We start from the raw sequence: 19235 nt of genomic DNA, 5'->3' as shown, positions 1-19235 counted from the left end.
CTTTCCCTCCTTGTTTTCTCTACATTTTTTTTACCTTTGTGTATAGTAATAATAAAATTCCTAAATAAGAGGATCTGTGAAGTTTTCAACCAAACAAAAATTTCCTTAAAAAAGACAAACTAAATTGTCAGGGGATCAAAAAATATGTTTATTGGTGACCATCACTTGATGGAAAATTGACCTTGTTTTTCTCTCTACTCCTTTGGTTTTCTCAATTTTCTGAATGCTTTCTATCATGAACCTTTACCAAATCACACCAATAGCTTCCTTTCCAAAGCCAATTCTAAGTGTTCATACAATTTTTTCCACCACATTCTCTTTGAATATTTATTCCTAGTGATTTGTAACAAACATATCACCTATAATCATGTCACATAACATCACTTTTTTTAACTTGTTTGAATATAGTAATGAACAAAATGTGCACAATTTGACTTATGAATTGTGATATACACATTATTATTATTCAACCACAAGCTTGAAAGCATATATGGTTTATTCTCTGTGCTAACATTGAGAGAGAGAGAGAAAGAGAGAGAGAGAGACAAAGATGGGTTTGAATGCAAAAGACATTCAAGTTCATTTGTTAAAAATGTTTCGTGCTTCAGCTAAGTCTAGTTACATGTTTCTACAAAATCATCCATTATTTTCAAGTGTTTTATTGGTGTTCTTAATCCTATATATATTCCTTTCATACATTTACACCTTCTTGGTTTACATGTCACCTTTTCTTCTATGTGGTGCTATTTTCTTGAGAATCTTTTGGAGTTCTGAGCAAACTCAACTAAAATATGTGAAAATACAAGAGAAAAAAGAAGAGCAAAACAAAGTTGAACCAAAATGTGAACCAAAGTTACCACCAAGCAATATGAGACATGAAATTCTATATAAGTATCCATCACAAAATGCAACAAGTAGAAGGAAAAACTTTAGAGACAAGAAATGGGATGTGTATGGTGGTTTAGAAGAAAAAGCCAAAGATTTATCAGAAGTGTTTCAAAATGAGTACACAAAGAGAAACATTGAACCTTTTAAGAAAGGTGAGAGTTCATTGTATTATGGCTTGCCAGGTAGAAAAACACAAGCACATAAAAGACAAAGTTTAAGGACTGAACCTTCAATTGTTGATCTTGTGGAATGTAATGATACTGAGATGGAGATAGAGAAGATGGAGGATGATGAAGATGAGGAAGATGGAAAAGAGGATGGTAACAATGCTATTTTATGGACAGAAAATGATCAGAAAAATCTTATGGATCTTGGAAATTCAGAGATGGAGAGAAATAGAAGGTTGGAGAGTCTTATAGCTAGAAGAAGAGCAAGGAAATTGTTGAAGTTGCAAGTTGAGAATGGTTTAATTGATAAAAAATCAACGACACCAAGTTTAATGGCACCATTGGTTATTACAAGAGGGAATTGTGATAATGATGATTTAGAAATGCCAGGTTCTGCTCCTTCTGTTATGCCAAGGAGTCCTTATGATATTCCTTATGAGCCTTTTGAGGAGAAACCAAATCTTACAAATGATGGTTTTCTTCAAGAGTTTACAAGTGGTCATCACAAGAATTTGTCATCTCAAATCAAACAAGAACATCATAAGGATTCATTTCATGGTAGGAAGTTTTCAGATAGACATGCTTACTCAAGATTTAGAAGGCTTCCAGGTGAAAACTAGTCTTTTCTACTTTGTTCAGAACCAATTTTTTCTATTTCTAACAATTAAATTCTATGTATTTTACTAATTCAGAAAAGGGAAATCATGATTGGCTAATTGACCAGTTAATCTACCGTGAGAATGGAATTAAAGAACCAAAAGGAGATGAAGAAGATGAAAAGTGTAAAACTGATATAGATGACATGAAAAATGAAAAATTGAAGACAAGTCATCATGATACAAAATCATTGTCAGAAAGTGAGTCAAGTTCAATAGTTTCAAACATCTCAAATGTTAAAACTAATAAAAGTGTTTCACAAAAGCCAAGGCCAGGGCCAAGGTTTTCTAAGCCTCATGAGAGGCTCCTTAATATACCAATTCCTTCTACCAACATAACAACAAATACTATAAATGAATCTATGTATGACAATGTTCCATCTCCAATTGATAAGAGACAGGAAACTATGTTCTTAACCGACCGACGCTTTTGTCACACACCAACTTACTCCATAGCTTCTGATTTACAAGTGGAAGTTTCTGAAATTGGTTCACTTACATCAACAGTTGATGAAAATGGTGAGAGTAATAATTCACCAAGTGATAGAGATTCTGTGTTGTATGATGGTGACATTGATAGAGATGTTAGTTCTGGAAGTGAAGATTTGTGGGGTGCTTCATTTCATGGAAGAGTTATAACTGAGGAAGATAATAATATTAATAATGAAGAAGAAGTGAATAATACTTCAAAGGATATTGTTTCACCCATTTCTTTAAGACAAATAGATGAAGAAGATGTAGCTGATGTTAGTTCATATTCTTCAAGAGATGAAGGTCCTGAAGATACTCCAACTTGTTGTGTTGTAACTACTGATCATAACATCTTTGGTACATATATGAAATATTCTTTGGGGAAATTTGAAATGCCTCAATCTTCAAATTCTTCTTACATGACAACTCCTCAGAATCAATTATCTAATGAAACACACCAAGCAAATCAACACACCAAGCAAATCAACAGGTGAGTGAGTTACTTTTGGACTAATAGAAGCATTTTATTTTATCATGTCGTGTCATCAATTTTACGATGTAGTTATAAAAATGAGGTATTTTCCATTGTCAATGTAAATTAGTTTTATAATGTATTTTCATTGACGCTTTCATTTGGTCATGTTATATAGTTAATTTTAAATTATTTCTCTTTTGTTTGAAACAACAGGAGTGGTGCCACTTGTCAGAGAATTTAACTAATGAGTCACAAATTATCAATGATAATGTGAATAACTCAACAATCACAGAACAAGGTAACATAGAGAATTCAACAAGTAGTGAAGATCCTGATCCTAACAATTCAATTGTGAGGCAAGAATCCATTGATGAAGGCTCTAATGAGTCAATTTCATCATCACCAAGGTCTGTATTACCAGATAAGACCCTAGCAGAAGAACTTTCATCACCAACTTTTAATCAACAAATGGATATAGGTTCTCAACAATCTAATAACATGGAGGATATGACACAAGAAACTTTGAATGAAGATGAACTTCCACATGACACCATGCCTCAAAATAGTCAGCCGTTGGTGGATTATATAACTGATGAATCACATAATGTTGACCAGGTATAATTTATGAGAACAAATGGTTATAACATGTAATTTGAACTATATTATTTAAATACAAGTTGTAATATATAATCTTAAACTTCAATCATAATAAAAAGGTATTGTAGTCGTTCTGGAAACAGAGATGTAGGCACAATTGGCTTAACATTGTGATCAAATTTTGTTTATTTTTTGTGACATTGATCAGGAGGATACAGATCACATGGAGAATTCCATTGAAGAAACAAATATCCTTAGAAACATGAACAATGAAAAAATCTGCAGGATGGAACAACAAGACAAGTTAAATAACGGTGGTGAGAGTAGTGAAGACAATTCTTCACACCAAATTAGTCAAGAGGACACTTTAGAATCCACCAAACAAATCAATGAGATGGAAACTAAGGAGGATGTGGATGAGGGATCAAAAGATTTAGCTGGTGACAAAGTAACATTTTCATTCTTTAAAGTTTTTTGGTTATAAAGTTTATAATATATTTTAGAGTTAAATATACTTTTGATTTCACAAGTTTGATTTATTTTTCATCATTAATAGATACAAATTTTTTGTGTTAATTAGCTAATACATTTGCAATATGCATGTTGATGTGGTAAACTCAACAGGTGTCATCAAGAGAGCTAGTTGAAGAAGATAAAAATGAAACATTAGCAAGTGATGATAAGATCAATGAGGAGTTGCAGCTACCACAAGTCGATGAGCCAACGGTTCACAACAAAGAAACAGTTGAAGACCATACAGAGGATTAATGAAGAACTAAAATGTGCACCATGCAAGTGCTAAAGCTTGATATTCATTGGACTTGTTCTTCCTTGGAATTTATTGACAAAATAGAGTGAAGTTAACATTATTTAATTCTCCTCAATGTTGTAAATGACTTATAAGTTATTCAAGAAGTTGAACTTGCCAAAGAGAAGAAAGACTACAAGTAAAGTTGCACATACTATTTAATCTCCCTAGACACTCTAAACATTGTTTTGTCAGTCTCATTGCACATATATTACATATAATGTCTTATTCACACTATAGAAAGCTATATATAGAAAAATAATATGTAGAATTCTACAGAATTTTTATTACAAATGGACATGTGAAATGGTCCTCATGGTTTGTAGAGATAAAAAAAATTAAAATTGTCCGTTAAGAATATCGACATATATTTTTAAATATTTTTTTATAGATATATTTACACCATTCGAAAAAGTTCTTTCGCAAAAATTAAATTCAAAATTAAATTTGTAGGTCTATATTTTAGTTGCTTTTATTTTGTGTTTATAACATTTAAAAAATTCATATTTAACTTATGTTAAGTTAAAAAATTCTAAATTTTTATGAAATTTTTTTTTTTATAATATTTTTAAAGTCATTACAAAAAATCATTAAAAAATTTAAAAGTTCAAAATCTATGTAGCAAGAACTAAATTTGTTCAGAATTTTTTTGTAGGAACTAAACAATGCAGCTTTTTTTATGAGACTAAAAAGCTAAATTTCAAAATTTTACAAAGATTAAAACTATTTAACCCTTTTATATATGAGATATTTGAAAGTTACTTTTAAGGATGAGATCAATTATGTTATTGTATTTATTTTTCCATTTTCTTTCTTCACATCAAATATTATCAAATCACATCAACAATTTGTATTCATATTTTACCCTAAATGATTGAGCCGATATAGGAATGAATGAGGCCTTAAGTAAATTTTAAGTTTAATTGCAGTTTTGATTTCTTTATTTTTATTTATTCATAAAATTGATATCTTATGTTAAAATACAACAGTTTTAGTCTTTCCGTCAATTTTTTTAATAAAAAAATATTATGTAATTTTTTAAACGACATATCATATGGTATGATGATGTTGAATGAATAATTTTAAATAAATTATAATAAAATCATCTAAAAACTGTATTTTTAACTTTTAGATTTTGTAATTTAATTAATTAATATATAAATAATTTATCCATCTAGATTATTCTAAATCATGAGATCGTATGTCACATCATTTAAAATATGTTAAATCAACATTTTTTAGTTAAAAAATTTGAGAGATAGACCAAAATTTTTAGATGTTAAAATAAGAGTATCAATTTAAAAACTAGTAAAAATAAGAAGATCAACATTTCAATTAAGCTTAAATTTTAACTGATGTGTACGTCTTAGAGAGTTCTTGTATGTTTCACCTCTTTTTTTTTCTACTTAGTTTCTAAACAATTTTTTCTCTCTTTTAATTCCTCTAATCCCTAATTTTTTTTAATGACTTCCTCCAACAGTTTCTTCTTCCCTCTTGTGTACGCCAATATTTATACATCAATATTTTTTCCCTCACCCTTCTAAATTATTTTCCTTCTTTAGTTGTTTTTAGTTGTTACTTTGCTTTGTGTGTCTCATATTCTTAGTTTTACTTCAATGTAGTATATGTTGACTAGCTTACAAAATTGCAATTGAAAAAGTTTGACTCAAGTAAATTTTAATCATGTTTAAAAGATATGTGCCATTGAATTGGATTAAGTAAATTCGATCATTTTAAATTTCAGAAGACAAGTCTGCATGTATTGTGTAAATTTTTCAAATTTCAAATGTTATAGTTAATGTTGTGATTTTTTTTTAATTTTAAATCGGATATATTAGAATTTTAATTTACAAACATTCAAGCTATTATTAATATTAACAGAATAATCATAATCATTAACATTTTGGTTACAAAATATTAATTGTCAAACAATTATAAGTATATATAAAATACAAATAATTGCAAATGAATTACTTTAATTTCATCTATTATATATATTTAAATATTTGTATTTGATTTTCTACTTTGAATATTGGTAAATACATATAGTATATAAATAATTAAAAATAATGGACAAAGTGATGTGTTTTTGAATTAAAGTAATTTATTTGCAATTGTTTGTATTTGATGTATACTTGTAATTGTTTGATAATTAATATTTTGTAATCGAATTGTTATAAATTTTAAATTTTGGTTTTGAAACCAAAATGTTAATGATTATAATTACTCAATTAATATTAATAATAGTTTGAATGTTTGTAAATTAAAATTATAATATTTTCGATATAAAGTAAAAAAAATTCACAATTACCACAAAGATCTACGGTTAAAATAATGAGAACAAAAAATATTTGTATTTAATTTTCTACTTTGAAGATTGGTAAATATATAGTATATAAATATTTAGAAATGATGAACAAAGTCACGTCTCTTTGAATTTTGGCCAATTTTATTTTACTGAAATTAATTAAATTTAATTTGTTGTTTTATAGTGTTAATTGACATGAAATTAAAGTAATTCATTTGAAATTATTTGTATTTGATGTATAAATAATTGTTTGACAATTAATATTTTGTAATCGAATTATTATAAATTTTGAATTTCGGTTTTAAAACCAAAATGTTATACTCTATTAATACTAATAATAATTTGAATATTTGTAAATTAAAACTCTAATATATCCGATTTAAAATAAAAAAAAGTTTACAATTAACACGAACATTGATGATTAAAATGATTGAGTGAGAAAACAAAAAAATATTTGTATTTGATTTTCTACTTTAAATATTGGTAAATATATATAGTATATAAATATTTAGAAATGATGGACAAAGTCACGTCTCTTTGAATTTTGGTTAGTTTTATTTTATTGAAATTAGTTCAATTTGATTTGTTGTTTTATAGTGTTAATTGAAATAAAATAAAATTAATTCATTTGCAATTATTTGTATTTGATGTAAACTTATAATTGTTTAATAATTAATATTTTGTATCCAAATTGTTATAAATTTTGAATTTATGCTTTGAAACCAAAATGTTAATGATTATGATTAATCTATTAATATTAATAATAGTTTCATTGTTTGTGTGACACCCTAAACCTCAAAATAATATATATAATAATTTATATAATATTCCTATAAAATTTGCAGTGGATAAATAAAATTTGTTTTCAATAAAATAAAAACTTTTATTTTTAATTTAGGATATCACATTTCTCAAAAATAACATAAAACACTTTAAACTTAATTTTTTCATTAAAATAGTGCAATCTCGATAAACTTTATTTAAGTATAATTACTTGGTTTAATTATAAAAACTAACTATTACTTCTAAGATTTTCATACAAAAATTCGTTTCAAATTAAATAAGAAAATAAAAATTACAACCCTTATTCTCGGTATCACCTATCAGAACGGGGTTCCTCCCAAACTTGTACTTCAAGACTTATTAATCTGTAATAACTGCGATTTCAAAAACGCAGGGCCAAGTCAGTCAAAGACAAACAACGAAGGAGGTGAGTTTCAAAATCATGTTAATAGTATAATATAAGTAAGAAGAACACGCAAACAATCATAATATACCGTATCATAATCACATTACAATGTATTAAAATATTTAAGTAAATAGTACCATATTATAACATGAAAGTCACTAAAGTAAAATAATCATCTCATTATAATATACATCAAATCATCTAAGGGTAATTATTATTACTTTTGAAACACATCAATCACAACAAAACAATCACAAAGAAATGCAATGTTATGCATGAACTTAGACTCTACTTCACAATGTGGTACCATTTTAACTCTGAAGTACTTGGTCAGGAGGCTTGATACTATGCCACCATCCCGGTGGACGGACAATTCAAATTGGCCCTGTCCTCATAGATCCCCTCAACTCAACCCGAGACACATATACGTGACAATCGAGGTAAACATGTCTTGCGTGGTAGCTTCCGACATTTGGAGTGCTACCTCCAAGTCACCTAGGAATTCCCCACCCGAATACCTCCAAGGTCTAACAATCTTGTCTTAAGGCTCGATAGCAGACCACCACGATCAGACTCATTCAGCTGTACTTCCCCTGAATCACTAGGCTTGTCAGGCGCTACCTATATGATGACAAAATAATATGCACTTCACAAATTCTCAATATTTATTTTCTCCCCTCATTGGCCTATGATACTCCATTAAGACCTTCATCTCAAACACAAATTGGAATCACAATATTCTCATCACAATTTATAATATCACTATAATTAATCACACATCGTCATCATCACATAAACTCATCACAAATTTATAGCATCACTATCATCAATCATACAACACCACGTATATTCATCACAAATTTATCACATCACCATTATTAATCATACATTATCATCATTACATAAACTTATCACAACACATCCATTTTTATTATAACATCATTTAAACTCATCTAATCAAACATATGCATAAAATTAATTCAACAACCAATATCACAATAATATCAAACACCACACATTTAAAGAAATTAAATCAAATATCACAATAATATCAAATGGCACACATTTAACCGAATTAAATAAAATATCACAATAATATCAAATGCCCAACATTTAACGAAATTAAATCAAATATCACAATAAAATTAAATACCATGCATTTAACGAATCAATCAACACCTTATAATTATTCCTATTCCAAATTTTAATCTCACAATTTCCATTTTGCACATTAATTAATTTATTACTTAAAGGGTAACTGCTGTACGTAGCGAGCCCCAGATAAATTGTTGGGAAATACTGTTTTTCCGTTCATCTCATAATATATTATACTCATGAATTCAAACCATCTCTCATATTCAAAATGATTCCTATAATAATGCTTATTTTTCCAAATACTCAAATTAAAATATTACCATCATTAGAGAATAGTCAAAATTATAAAATAAATAAATATAACATCAAACTTTTATATTAATTACTAAATCTTAATAAATATATATAAAATCACAATGTCATAGTAAGTATATAAATATAAAGGAAATCAAACACAATATCACTACTATCTCAAGATAATTATTTATAAAAAAAAACTAAAAATAGAAAATAGTTATAAATAATTGAAATATAACTACGTGCATACTTAATATCAGTCAAACGCATATAAAAGTGTTACATTAATTGGGTACATGTATATACACGTACAATCGTATAAAATATTTTTTTAATATATATATTACACTAAAATACTATTATTTTTAAAAAATAGATCAAAGAATAAAATATAATATTTATTATTTATATCGCTTATTTAATCTAATATTTATAAAACTAGCACATCATATAAATCGCCTATATAACGAAAAATTAGTCAGAAAATTTATCATCATATATTCTAAAATAATTTTAACATTAAATTAATTATTTAAAATCGTACTTAACTAATAAAATAATTTATTATAAAATTTAGGGTGTTACAATTCTCCCCTTGTTAAAGAATTTCGTCCTCGAAATTTTCGGTGAGTGAACTAGTATCCAACTTACCACCCTCAAGATTCAAAATCAGTCTATGACTATATTTAAGACATTCAATCTCCAATTATGCACAACATGTAAAAAATCAACTAACATAGCATGATAAACTAACATGACAAAATAAATCAATTAAACACATAACATTTATCATTCAATTATGAAATAAAATGCCTATCACATTTATCATTCAATTATGAAATAAAATGCCTATCACATTTATCATTCAATTATGAACTAGATTTTGTCAATAATAATGTAGTTCATTTAGTTTGGTTAAATGAAACACATTCCAAATACGTTGTCAATTTCAACTAGTTCCTTCAAACCAAATATTACTAGTTTTACTCTTTAAAATAAAGTTTAAATCCTATCACCAAACATTCAACAAATTTAACGTAATTCTGACACAAAGAGCAATTTTTAAAATATTAAACACATCTAACAACTTAATAATATTATAATAGATTTACAATCAATTACTCTATAAAAACATAATTTGTATATAATCAAGGAGAAAGGAAAAAAGAAACTAATGATAGAGATACTATTTCCCAATAACATATATTTAATAATTAAATTCATTCAATTGATATAAGCAATGTACATGTTTTTTAACTATTAAAAAAATAAAATTAAAAGGTACTTCTAAGAAAATAATGAGTTATCGTTGTCTCTTTTATTGACGATGAGTCATCGGGGTAGCTAGTCCCTTCTACTCATGTAGTCAACTACTTAAGGTAACCATAACTGTAGTCATTGAAATTCAAACATGGGTAATTAAAAGTATCTTTGACGTGGTTCAAGAGTGCGAAGGCGGCGCCACAACTCCTACTCCTTACTTCAAGTTAAAAACTTACTTAATTACACATTGACAATAATTTATTGGTAATTTACAACTAGTTACAACAACAAAGAAATGACACTAATATCAATATATAATCAATAATCTGATTGAAGAAATATAGAACTATTTAACTTTTAGATGCTCTCGACTACTCTAACTCTATACACCAATTCCCAACAATTAGAACACTTGAAACACGAACAATTTAATATTTACATAATCATATACACATTCAAATAACTAATCCAAAAATTAGCACCAAGATTTTACGTTCATCTGATAACTCAAACGATGATTCCAAAAATGAAACATATTCTCATAGAGGTCTAACTGCTCCAAATTGATCACGATTAAATTTTATTTTGAATTAACCATCACTTAAAAGTTACAACAAATGGAAACATATATAGATTTTCCAAGTAGCAAATAAGATAAATAATTATTTACTAGAAAATACTATACATTACCAAACCAAATTGAATCAGGTAGTGCATAAACCACTTTTAAGGTTAAACATCATTCTAAAAATTGATTTCTAGACTTAAACTATTATAAAAAAAAAAAAAAATCACTAATCATTTAGCACCAAAAAAAAATTCATTGAGAATTTCAAATTTTTCTTTAAATTATTTTTGAATAATTCAAGTCTAAATAAAAACAAATAGGATAAATCATATTTCTAAATAAAATAAAAATAAAATAAATCACGGATATTTTCAAAATCTATAAGATTTCTAAAAATTCACTCGTACTTTAATCATCAAAACACATTTCTAAATAGTTAATCACTATAAAAATTATTGTTTTCAACTTATATTTTGAAATAAAATTTAATATATATATATATATATATAGATAGATAGATAGGTAGGAAATTTTCCAATTAATTAACACTTCCAAAATAGTTCCAATTTATTTTCTTATTTTATCAAACTTACCAACAAAATTGTATATTTATATACATTAAAGTAATGCACATGACACAAAACATAAGACATATTGGTTATGATAATGAATTACACTAATTCATAAATCTACAAACTAGTAGCCTCCTCTCACACTAGCTACTCAACATGCTTATCGATACATCCATCAGTTTCTATCAAGCCACAAAATTGGTCCAAAACATAACACACCATCAATTTTAAAGATTTCGGAGTTTTGTTCTAATCTTAAAAATTGAGTCTCAAATAAAAATTGCAATTTTATAATTAATAAAAAAATTGATAAAATAAATTTTAGTTTTTGTACGCATACCAATCTACATGATGCACTCTACATGCACTCTAAGCATATCAATCTACATGATGCACTCTACACATACCAATCTAATGCATACCATTTTGTTAGGTTAATTCATATAACAAAAAAAAAATCTACAAACAACATGTTACCTTCTTATATTAAACTCAAATATACATATTCGAAAGTGAAAACACAACAACTACAATTCTACAAAAAAAAAATTCTACTCGTAAAATACATCAATTATAGAATCCAAAACTTAGATAACATTTCAAAAAGGATTTCACTGTTGAGAAGATTTTTTAAAACATTGTTTTTTTCCCCTTCTTTTTTCTTCTCTTTCTCAATTAGTAAATATTTTATCATTAGTACAGTTGTAAATCACCTAAGAGTTCTTAAAATCTCAAACTCTAATATCGAGTCAAACTCTAATGAGTTCATAATATCATAATCAGAAAATCAATCATTTCAAATAAATATTCCAACACCCTCACGATTCAATATTCACATCAGCCCCCTAAACCAACATAACGACGACTCTTTTCAAGTTTCTTAAAAAATAAGACATAGTAAAACATGCTATAAATTTTAAGCGTTTTAAACATTAAATAAAATTAGTAGTATAGAATTATTGTTATTTTATAAATCAACAAAAATTCAACTCAATTTAATTTCTTTAAAATAATCAAGAGCAATTCAAATAAAAGTTATTTTCATCATACAAAATAAGTAAACTTTAACTCCTTCGAAATGTCAATTTAAAAAAATTCTATGTTCTATCAGCCTCTAATATTCAAGAATTACTATTGCTAATAATATGAATTTCATAGTATTTAAATCACGACGAACATTCTAAATTGTTTTCAAAACCAATATCAAAACTCTACTCATCTAGATACAACCATCAACACTTTCAAGTGATTTAAAGTTAACATTCACGATTTAAAATCAATTTTTTTCTTAACACACGCCAACATAGAATCAAAATAAGAATTTTTTTTTAGTCAAAATTAAAACTTTAAACATAAGAGACATATTTCCTATCTAACTCAAAGTTTAGAACGAAACATCTTTTTTTTTTCTCTAAATTGAGTTTTAACAAAAATGATAATAATTTGTACTTAGTAATAGTCAATACTTAAGTTTTAAACATATAATTCATATTGAAATCAATGTTTCAATCAATTAGTCATTAGATCAAACACTTTAGACAGATTTATTTTAAATTTATTAAAGGTGAAAAGGGAACTTTAAAACAACTAACTGGTGAGGTATGACATTGGATAACTAATAACTTGAAACATGTAGCTGTTCAATAAAAAATTATTATTTCCAACTATTCACATTAAACAAGAGTGCAAAAATCAAAGTTTGGTAAACAAGCAATAAGCAACAAGTAACTAACATAATCTTGTCAACATTAAAATTAACTCAAATCTTAACGAGTAATTTCATGGTTTATTTACTCACTTAGGTAGGAATTTAGAATCCATGACATAATCGGAGTAAGCAAATAATAAACAGTTAATTAGTAATATCAAAAATACGTATAATAATACAAAAGAATATAACACTTAACACAATAATATAACAGGAAAACCATCATAGTGAAAATAATTATTACACAAGAAAACACAATTGACACGACTGACATTCGACTAACAGTGAATCGACATTCGGCCCACTCGGCCTGATTGGACAGAACTACTCTGATACCACTAATGTGACACCCTAAACCCCAAAATAATATATATAATAATTTATATAATATTCCTATAAAATTTGCACTGCATAAATAAATAATATTTTCAATAAAATAAAAACTTTTATTTTTAATTTAGGATATCACGTTTCTCAAAAATAACATAAAACACTTTAAACTTAATTTTTTCATTAAAATAGTGCACTCTCGATAAACTTTATTTAAGTATAATTACTTGGTTTAATTATAAAAACTAACTATTACTTCTAAGGTTTTCATACAAAAATTTGTTTCAAATTAAATAAGAAAATAAAAATTACAACCCTTATTTACGGTATCACCTATCAGAGCGGGGTTCCTTCAAAACTTGAACTTCAAGACTCAATAACCTGTAACAACTGCGATTTCACAAAGGCAGGGCCAAGCCAGTAAAACACAAACAACGAAGGAGGTGAGTTTCGAAATCATGTTAATAGTATAATATAAGTAAGAAGAACATGCAAACAATCATAATATACCGTATCATAATCACATTACAATGTATCAAAATATTTAAGTAAATAGTACCATATTATAACATGAAAGTCACTAAAGTAAAATAATCATCTCATTATAATATACATCAAATCATCTAAGGGTAATTATTATTACTTTTGAAACACATCAATCACAACAAAACAATCACAAAGAAATGCAATGCTATGCATGAACTTAGACTCTACTTCACAATGTAGTACAATTCTAACTCTGAAGTACTTGGTTAGGAAGCTTGATACTATGCCACTATCCCAGTGGACGAATAATTCAAATTGGCCCTGTCCTCATAGATCCCCTCAACTCAATCCGAGACACATATACGTGACAGTCGAGGTAAACGTGCGTTTCTTGGTAGCTCCCGACATTTGGAATGCTACCTCCAAGTCACCTAGGAATTCCCCACCCGAATACCTCCAAGGTCTAACAATCTTGTCTTAAGGCTCGACAGCAGATCGCCACGATCAGGCTCATTCAGTTGTACTTCCCCAGAATCACTAGGCTTGTCAGGCCCTACCTATATGATGACAAAATAATCTTCACTTGACATACTCTCAATATTTATTTTCTCCCCTCATTGGCCTATGGTACTCCATTAAGACTATCATCTCAAACACAAATTGGAATCACAATATTCTCATCACAATTTATAACATCACTATAATTAATCACACATCGTCATCATCACATAAACTCATCACAAATTTATAGTATCAATATCATCAATCATACAACAACACATATATTCATCACAAATTTATCACATCACCATTATTAATCATACATTATCATCATTACATAAAATGATCACAACACATCCATTTTTATTATAACATTATTTAAACTCATCTAATCAAACATATGCATAAAATTAATTCAACAACCAATATCACAATAATATCAAACACCACTCATTTAAAGAAATTAAATCAAATATCACAATAATATCAAATGGCACACATTTAACGAAATTAAATCAAATATCACAATAATATCAAATGCCCAACATTTAACGAAATTAAATCAAATATCACAATAAAATTAAATACCATGCATTTAACGAATCAATCAACACCTTATAATTATTCCTATTCCAAATTTTAATCTCACAATTTCCATTTTGCACATTAATTAATTTATTACTTAAAGGGTAACTGCCGTACGTAGCGAGCCCCGGATGAATCGTTGGGAAATACTGTTTTCTCGTTCATCTCACAATATATTATACTCATGAATTCAAACCATCTCTCACCCCTTATCTTATTTCGACGCTTTCACACACGAATATGATTCCAAGAGAAAACATCCTTTGTTTTTTTGACTCTTTGTCCTTCAGTCGATCTAACTCGACAATTTATGGATAAACATCAAAAATAGATCATGAAAAGACACTCTAAAAATACAAAGCAAATAAAACTACTAAATAACAAAATATTTGCCAGCCAAAAAGTCAGCTAAAATCATAATGATAATGGCAACATCTTCCAAATACTGATTATTGAGGGGTGAAGACGCATCCGGAGCCTTATAGTCACAATCTTTAACTTTTGTAACAATGGTCCAGCCATCATTATTCATGTCACGAAAATTTCCAGCTTTGTAAGAATCTTTAGCATGTGTAAGGGTAAGTAACACATTATTATAGTCTATACTACATGATGCATAACGTTGTATCAATTGAGAATCAGTAGTGTTCTTTATGAGATTGCTAATATATGTGATGGTATCAAAAGCATTCACATTAGCCGAACTAATGAGATATAATGAAAGGCTATTAAGATCTGCACCATCTGTTGATACACCTGGTATTGTGTTTAAAATAATTTTACAATTCCAAGCATTTGCGTGTTTTGAACAAATGTCACTTTCTCTGACTATTCTGTCCAAACAAAATGAAGGAACAAAACATAGAAATAGTGCAAGGACTAGGAAATAAGGTTTAACAAAAGAAGGAACTATGGCCATGATGTTTGTTGATTATTTTCTTTGCTTTGGGGTTGTTTGGAATTTTATGCATCAAAGTTGTACCAATTTATAGACCAAAGAGTTCTCTTGTGCTTCTATAACATGATTTTTATTGTCAAACAAAAAAAGTTCTCTTGATTAATTTTATGATTATTTTTCTTTATACATGTGCTAATCTTGTACATATTTAACCAAATAAGTTATATGAATAATAAATGTTATATTTTATTATTTTATATATTTTTCTAAAAATAATAATATATTAGTTAAATATTTTAAAGAATAACATTTAAGCGATTTTATCTGTATATGTGAGTTGATAATTAATAAGATATTTTTTTTGTATTTGAATAATATTAAATGTACATTTAATTATGTCTAAATATATCCTATTTTAATTATTTATTTTATTTGACTAATATTAAATGTACACTTAATATGTATTTTAATATTTATTTCATTTGACTAATATTTATTTTATTTGACTAATATTAAATGTACACTTATTTTAATATGTATTTTATTTGACTAATATGTATCTTATTTGACAAATATTAAAGTACACTTAATTATATTTTAATTATTTTCTTTTCTATTGAGGGTAGTTACCTAAATATTAGTTTGCATATCATTAACTATAAATTTCGAAGACGGAATTTCTTTAACGAGGGGAGAATTGTAACACTCCAATTTTTATAATAAACTACTTTGTTATGCTCAACATAATTTATCAGTCATGTCTCTACAATTTTGTGAACTTGCATTCTCTCATTGTACGTTGTCGATCTGAAATTGCTGGTGAAAACTTCCATTGATATTTGTGTTTGAGAAAGTGTCTTAATAAGGTAATGGATGAGAGAACGTTTGAATTCATGAGTGTAATATATTGTGAGATGAACGGTAAAACTATATTTTCCAACGACGCGTCTAGGGCTCGCTACGTATGACAGTAGCTCTTTGAGTGATAAATTAATTAATGTGCAAATATGGAAAATATGAAGTGATAATAAAATATGAATGCAATGTATGATGTAAGTTTATTTGATGATGATGTGTGATTCATGATATAAATTTGTGATAAGTTTATGTGATGATAATGGTGATATTTGATTGATGACAATGATATTATAAATTTGTGATGAGTTTATATGATGACCATGATTATGTATGATTAATAATGTTATAAAATTGTGACGAGAATATTGAAGTAACCCCATAGTTGATGAAATAATGATGATTTCAATTTGTGTTTGAGATGACGGTCTAAATGGAGTATCATAGGCAAATGAGGGGAAAAAAATAAATATTGAGAATAAGTTTTGTATTATAATATCAACATGATTTTAAAACTCACCTGTTGTTTGTGTTTAACTAGCTTGACCATGCATTTGCGAAATCGCAGTTATTATAGGTTAATGAGTCTTGAAGTTCAAATTTGGGAGAAACCCCGTTTTGATAAGTGATACCGGGAATTAAGAGTTGTAATGTGTATTTTACTTATGTAATTACAAATGACTTTTTACATGAAAACCTTTAGTACCAATAAGTCTTGGGAATTAAGTCAAGAAACTCTAGTTAAATCGAGTTCATTGAGATTACATTGTTTTAATAAAGGAACAAAGTTTAATTATTACATGTGTCTTTAGAGAAACGTGATATCCTAAATTAGATAAAAAAATGTTTTTATTTTCTTGAACATATTTTCTTTATCTACTGCCAGTTTTGTTCAAATAATTTAGTTTAAATTATTATAAATGTTATTTTGGGGTTTAGGGTGTCACATTAGTGGTATCAGAGCAGATCTATCCAATTAGACCGAGTGGGTTATGTGTAAGTTGTCTTAGTCAATTGTCAACCTTGAGCCAATTGTGTTTATTTGTGTTCCCCGTAAAGCTTAGTTAAGTGTCAACGTTGAGCCAATTGTGTTTACATGTTTTAACTGCTAAGTACTGGAACACTTATCTGTTATTCTTGTGTTATGTAACACCTCAATTTTTAATAGTGCGAGTGCATTTTTTTTTATAAAAAAAATCACTTAATAAAATACTACGTTGTAACACAAAATGAAAAAGTCATAAATAATTACGTCATATATACAAACAAGCTAAAATAGTTTTAGGAACAATAATCCAAAATATACAAATAGAAAATACATCGGAGTTGTGAGACCTCTCAAACATCGCTCATACTCGGGGTATTCTCGGCAGACACTTGCACAAAAGTACTGCTCCAAGAATAATATCCCCATGGTCACGTCAAAAAAAATGAAACAGGGACCCACCAAAATCTCAACTATCAAATTATCCCATAGATACAATCATCCAAAAAAATAATAATAAGTACAACCACCAAAAGAACAACACTAAGACCCTATACAACCAAAAACTAATATGATCATCCACTAATAACTACATTAACAAGGGTGACCTCCACAAAAAATTCAACTATCAAGTTATCCCATAGATACAGTCATCCAAAAAAAACAGTACAACCACCAAAAGAACAACACTAAGACTCTATACAACCAAAAAATAATCTGATCAACCAGTAATAACTACAATAAAAGGGGAACCTCCACATTTTCACAAGTCCCATATGATGCAATATCTCATTTCGAAGTAACTTCCTTCTCCTCATCAGCCATAGAAGGATCAGTCTCCACAGAAGTCAGAGCCACCCACGGGATAGGTGGCTTCGGTGACGCTGGAATCTCAAAACAGTCCACTATTTCGGGGCTATGAGACCTATCAGACATAGCTCACACTCCTGAGTTATTCTCGGCAGACACATGCACATAAGTACTACTCATAGATACAGACATAGCCCATGGTTACGTTGTTAGACCCATAATTTTAAAGTACCATTTATGTATTTTTGGTGTATTTTGGATTTTGGCTCGGAGGCTTTTAAGCCAAAGTTAATAATATTTTGGAGTTTAATAATCAAAAAGATGTTTTGATGCCAATTAAAATTTCTCGTCGATAAATAAATTGAAATTAACTGCGGTGAATCCTTTACGGATAATTCAATGCTTTCGGGTGAAACGGTAATTTAACAAATGTCTAGGTATTTTGAGATATTTGTTAAGTTATATTTATTATCTATTTATGTTTGTTTGGAGGGAAAAAGAAAGGAAAACTAGAAGGAAGGAAAAGGAAAATAAAATAGTATAAAAGGAAGGAAGGAAAAAGGAAGAAAGGAAAAACAAAGGAAAGAAAAAGAAAGGAAGGAAAACGAAAAATTCCATCTTCTTCCTCTAACCGTGACCCATTTTTCTCCTTTCTCCCGTTTTCATTTTCGTCGCTTTCTTTTCTTCAAAACTAGTAACCCAAGGTTGGGTGAGAGTTAGATC

General features: G+C 27.8%; 2 protein-coding genes across 2 annotated transcripts; one reads left to right on the top strand and one right to left on the bottom strand.

The window, feature by feature from the left end:
- The first annotated feature begins 6 nt into the window (after positions 1-6).
- LOC113786562 (uncharacterized) lies at positions 7-4228 on the top strand. The gene is made up of 5 exons (XM_027334377.2): positions 7-1664; positions 1748-2645; positions 2861-3272; positions 3463-3702; positions 3879-4228. Exons 1-5 carry the CDS (start codon positions 551-553, stop codon positions 4020-4022), a joined length of 2808 nt encoding a protein of 935 aa, XP_027190178.2. The 5' UTR covers positions 7-550; the 3' UTR covers positions 4023-4228.
- An 11109-nt stretch (positions 4229-15337) lies between these two features.
- Positions 15338-15883, bottom strand: LOC140920521 (pectinesterase inhibitor-like). The gene has a single exon (XM_073368807.1). It carries the CDS (start codon positions 15881-15883, stop codon positions 15338-15340), a length of 546 nt encoding a protein of 181 aa, XP_073224908.1.
- Positions 15884-19235: the final 3352 nt, after the last annotated feature.

This window comes from Cicer arietinum, chromosome 5, assembly GCF_000331145.2.
Source record: "Cicer arietinum cultivar CDC Frontier isolate Library 1 chromosome 5, Cicar.CDCFrontier_v2.0, whole genome shotgun sequence".
Classification (NCBI taxonomy): domain Eukaryota; kingdom Viridiplantae; phylum Streptophyta; class Magnoliopsida; order Fabales; family Fabaceae; genus Cicer; species Cicer arietinum.
Note: the sequence above shows the minus strand (reverse complement) of the source record. Positions and strands in the feature narration are given on the sequence as shown.

Coding starts and splice junctions, on each gene's coding strand:
- LOC113786562 (XM_027334377.2), top strand. CDS start 551: ATGGGTTTGAATGCAAAAGACATTCAAGTTCATTTGTTAAAAATGTTT. Junction 1,665..1,747: donor AAGATTTAGAAGGCTTCCAG/GTGAAAACTAGT, acceptor TTACTAATTCAG/AAAAGGGAAATCATGATTGG. Junction 3,273..3,462: donor AATCACATAATGTTGACCAG/GTATAATTTATG, acceptor GACATTGATCAG/GAGGATACAGATCACATGGA.
- LOC140920521 (XM_073368807.1), bottom strand. CDS start 15,883: ATGGCCATAGTTCCTTCTTTTGTTAAACCTTATTTCCTAGTCCTTGCA.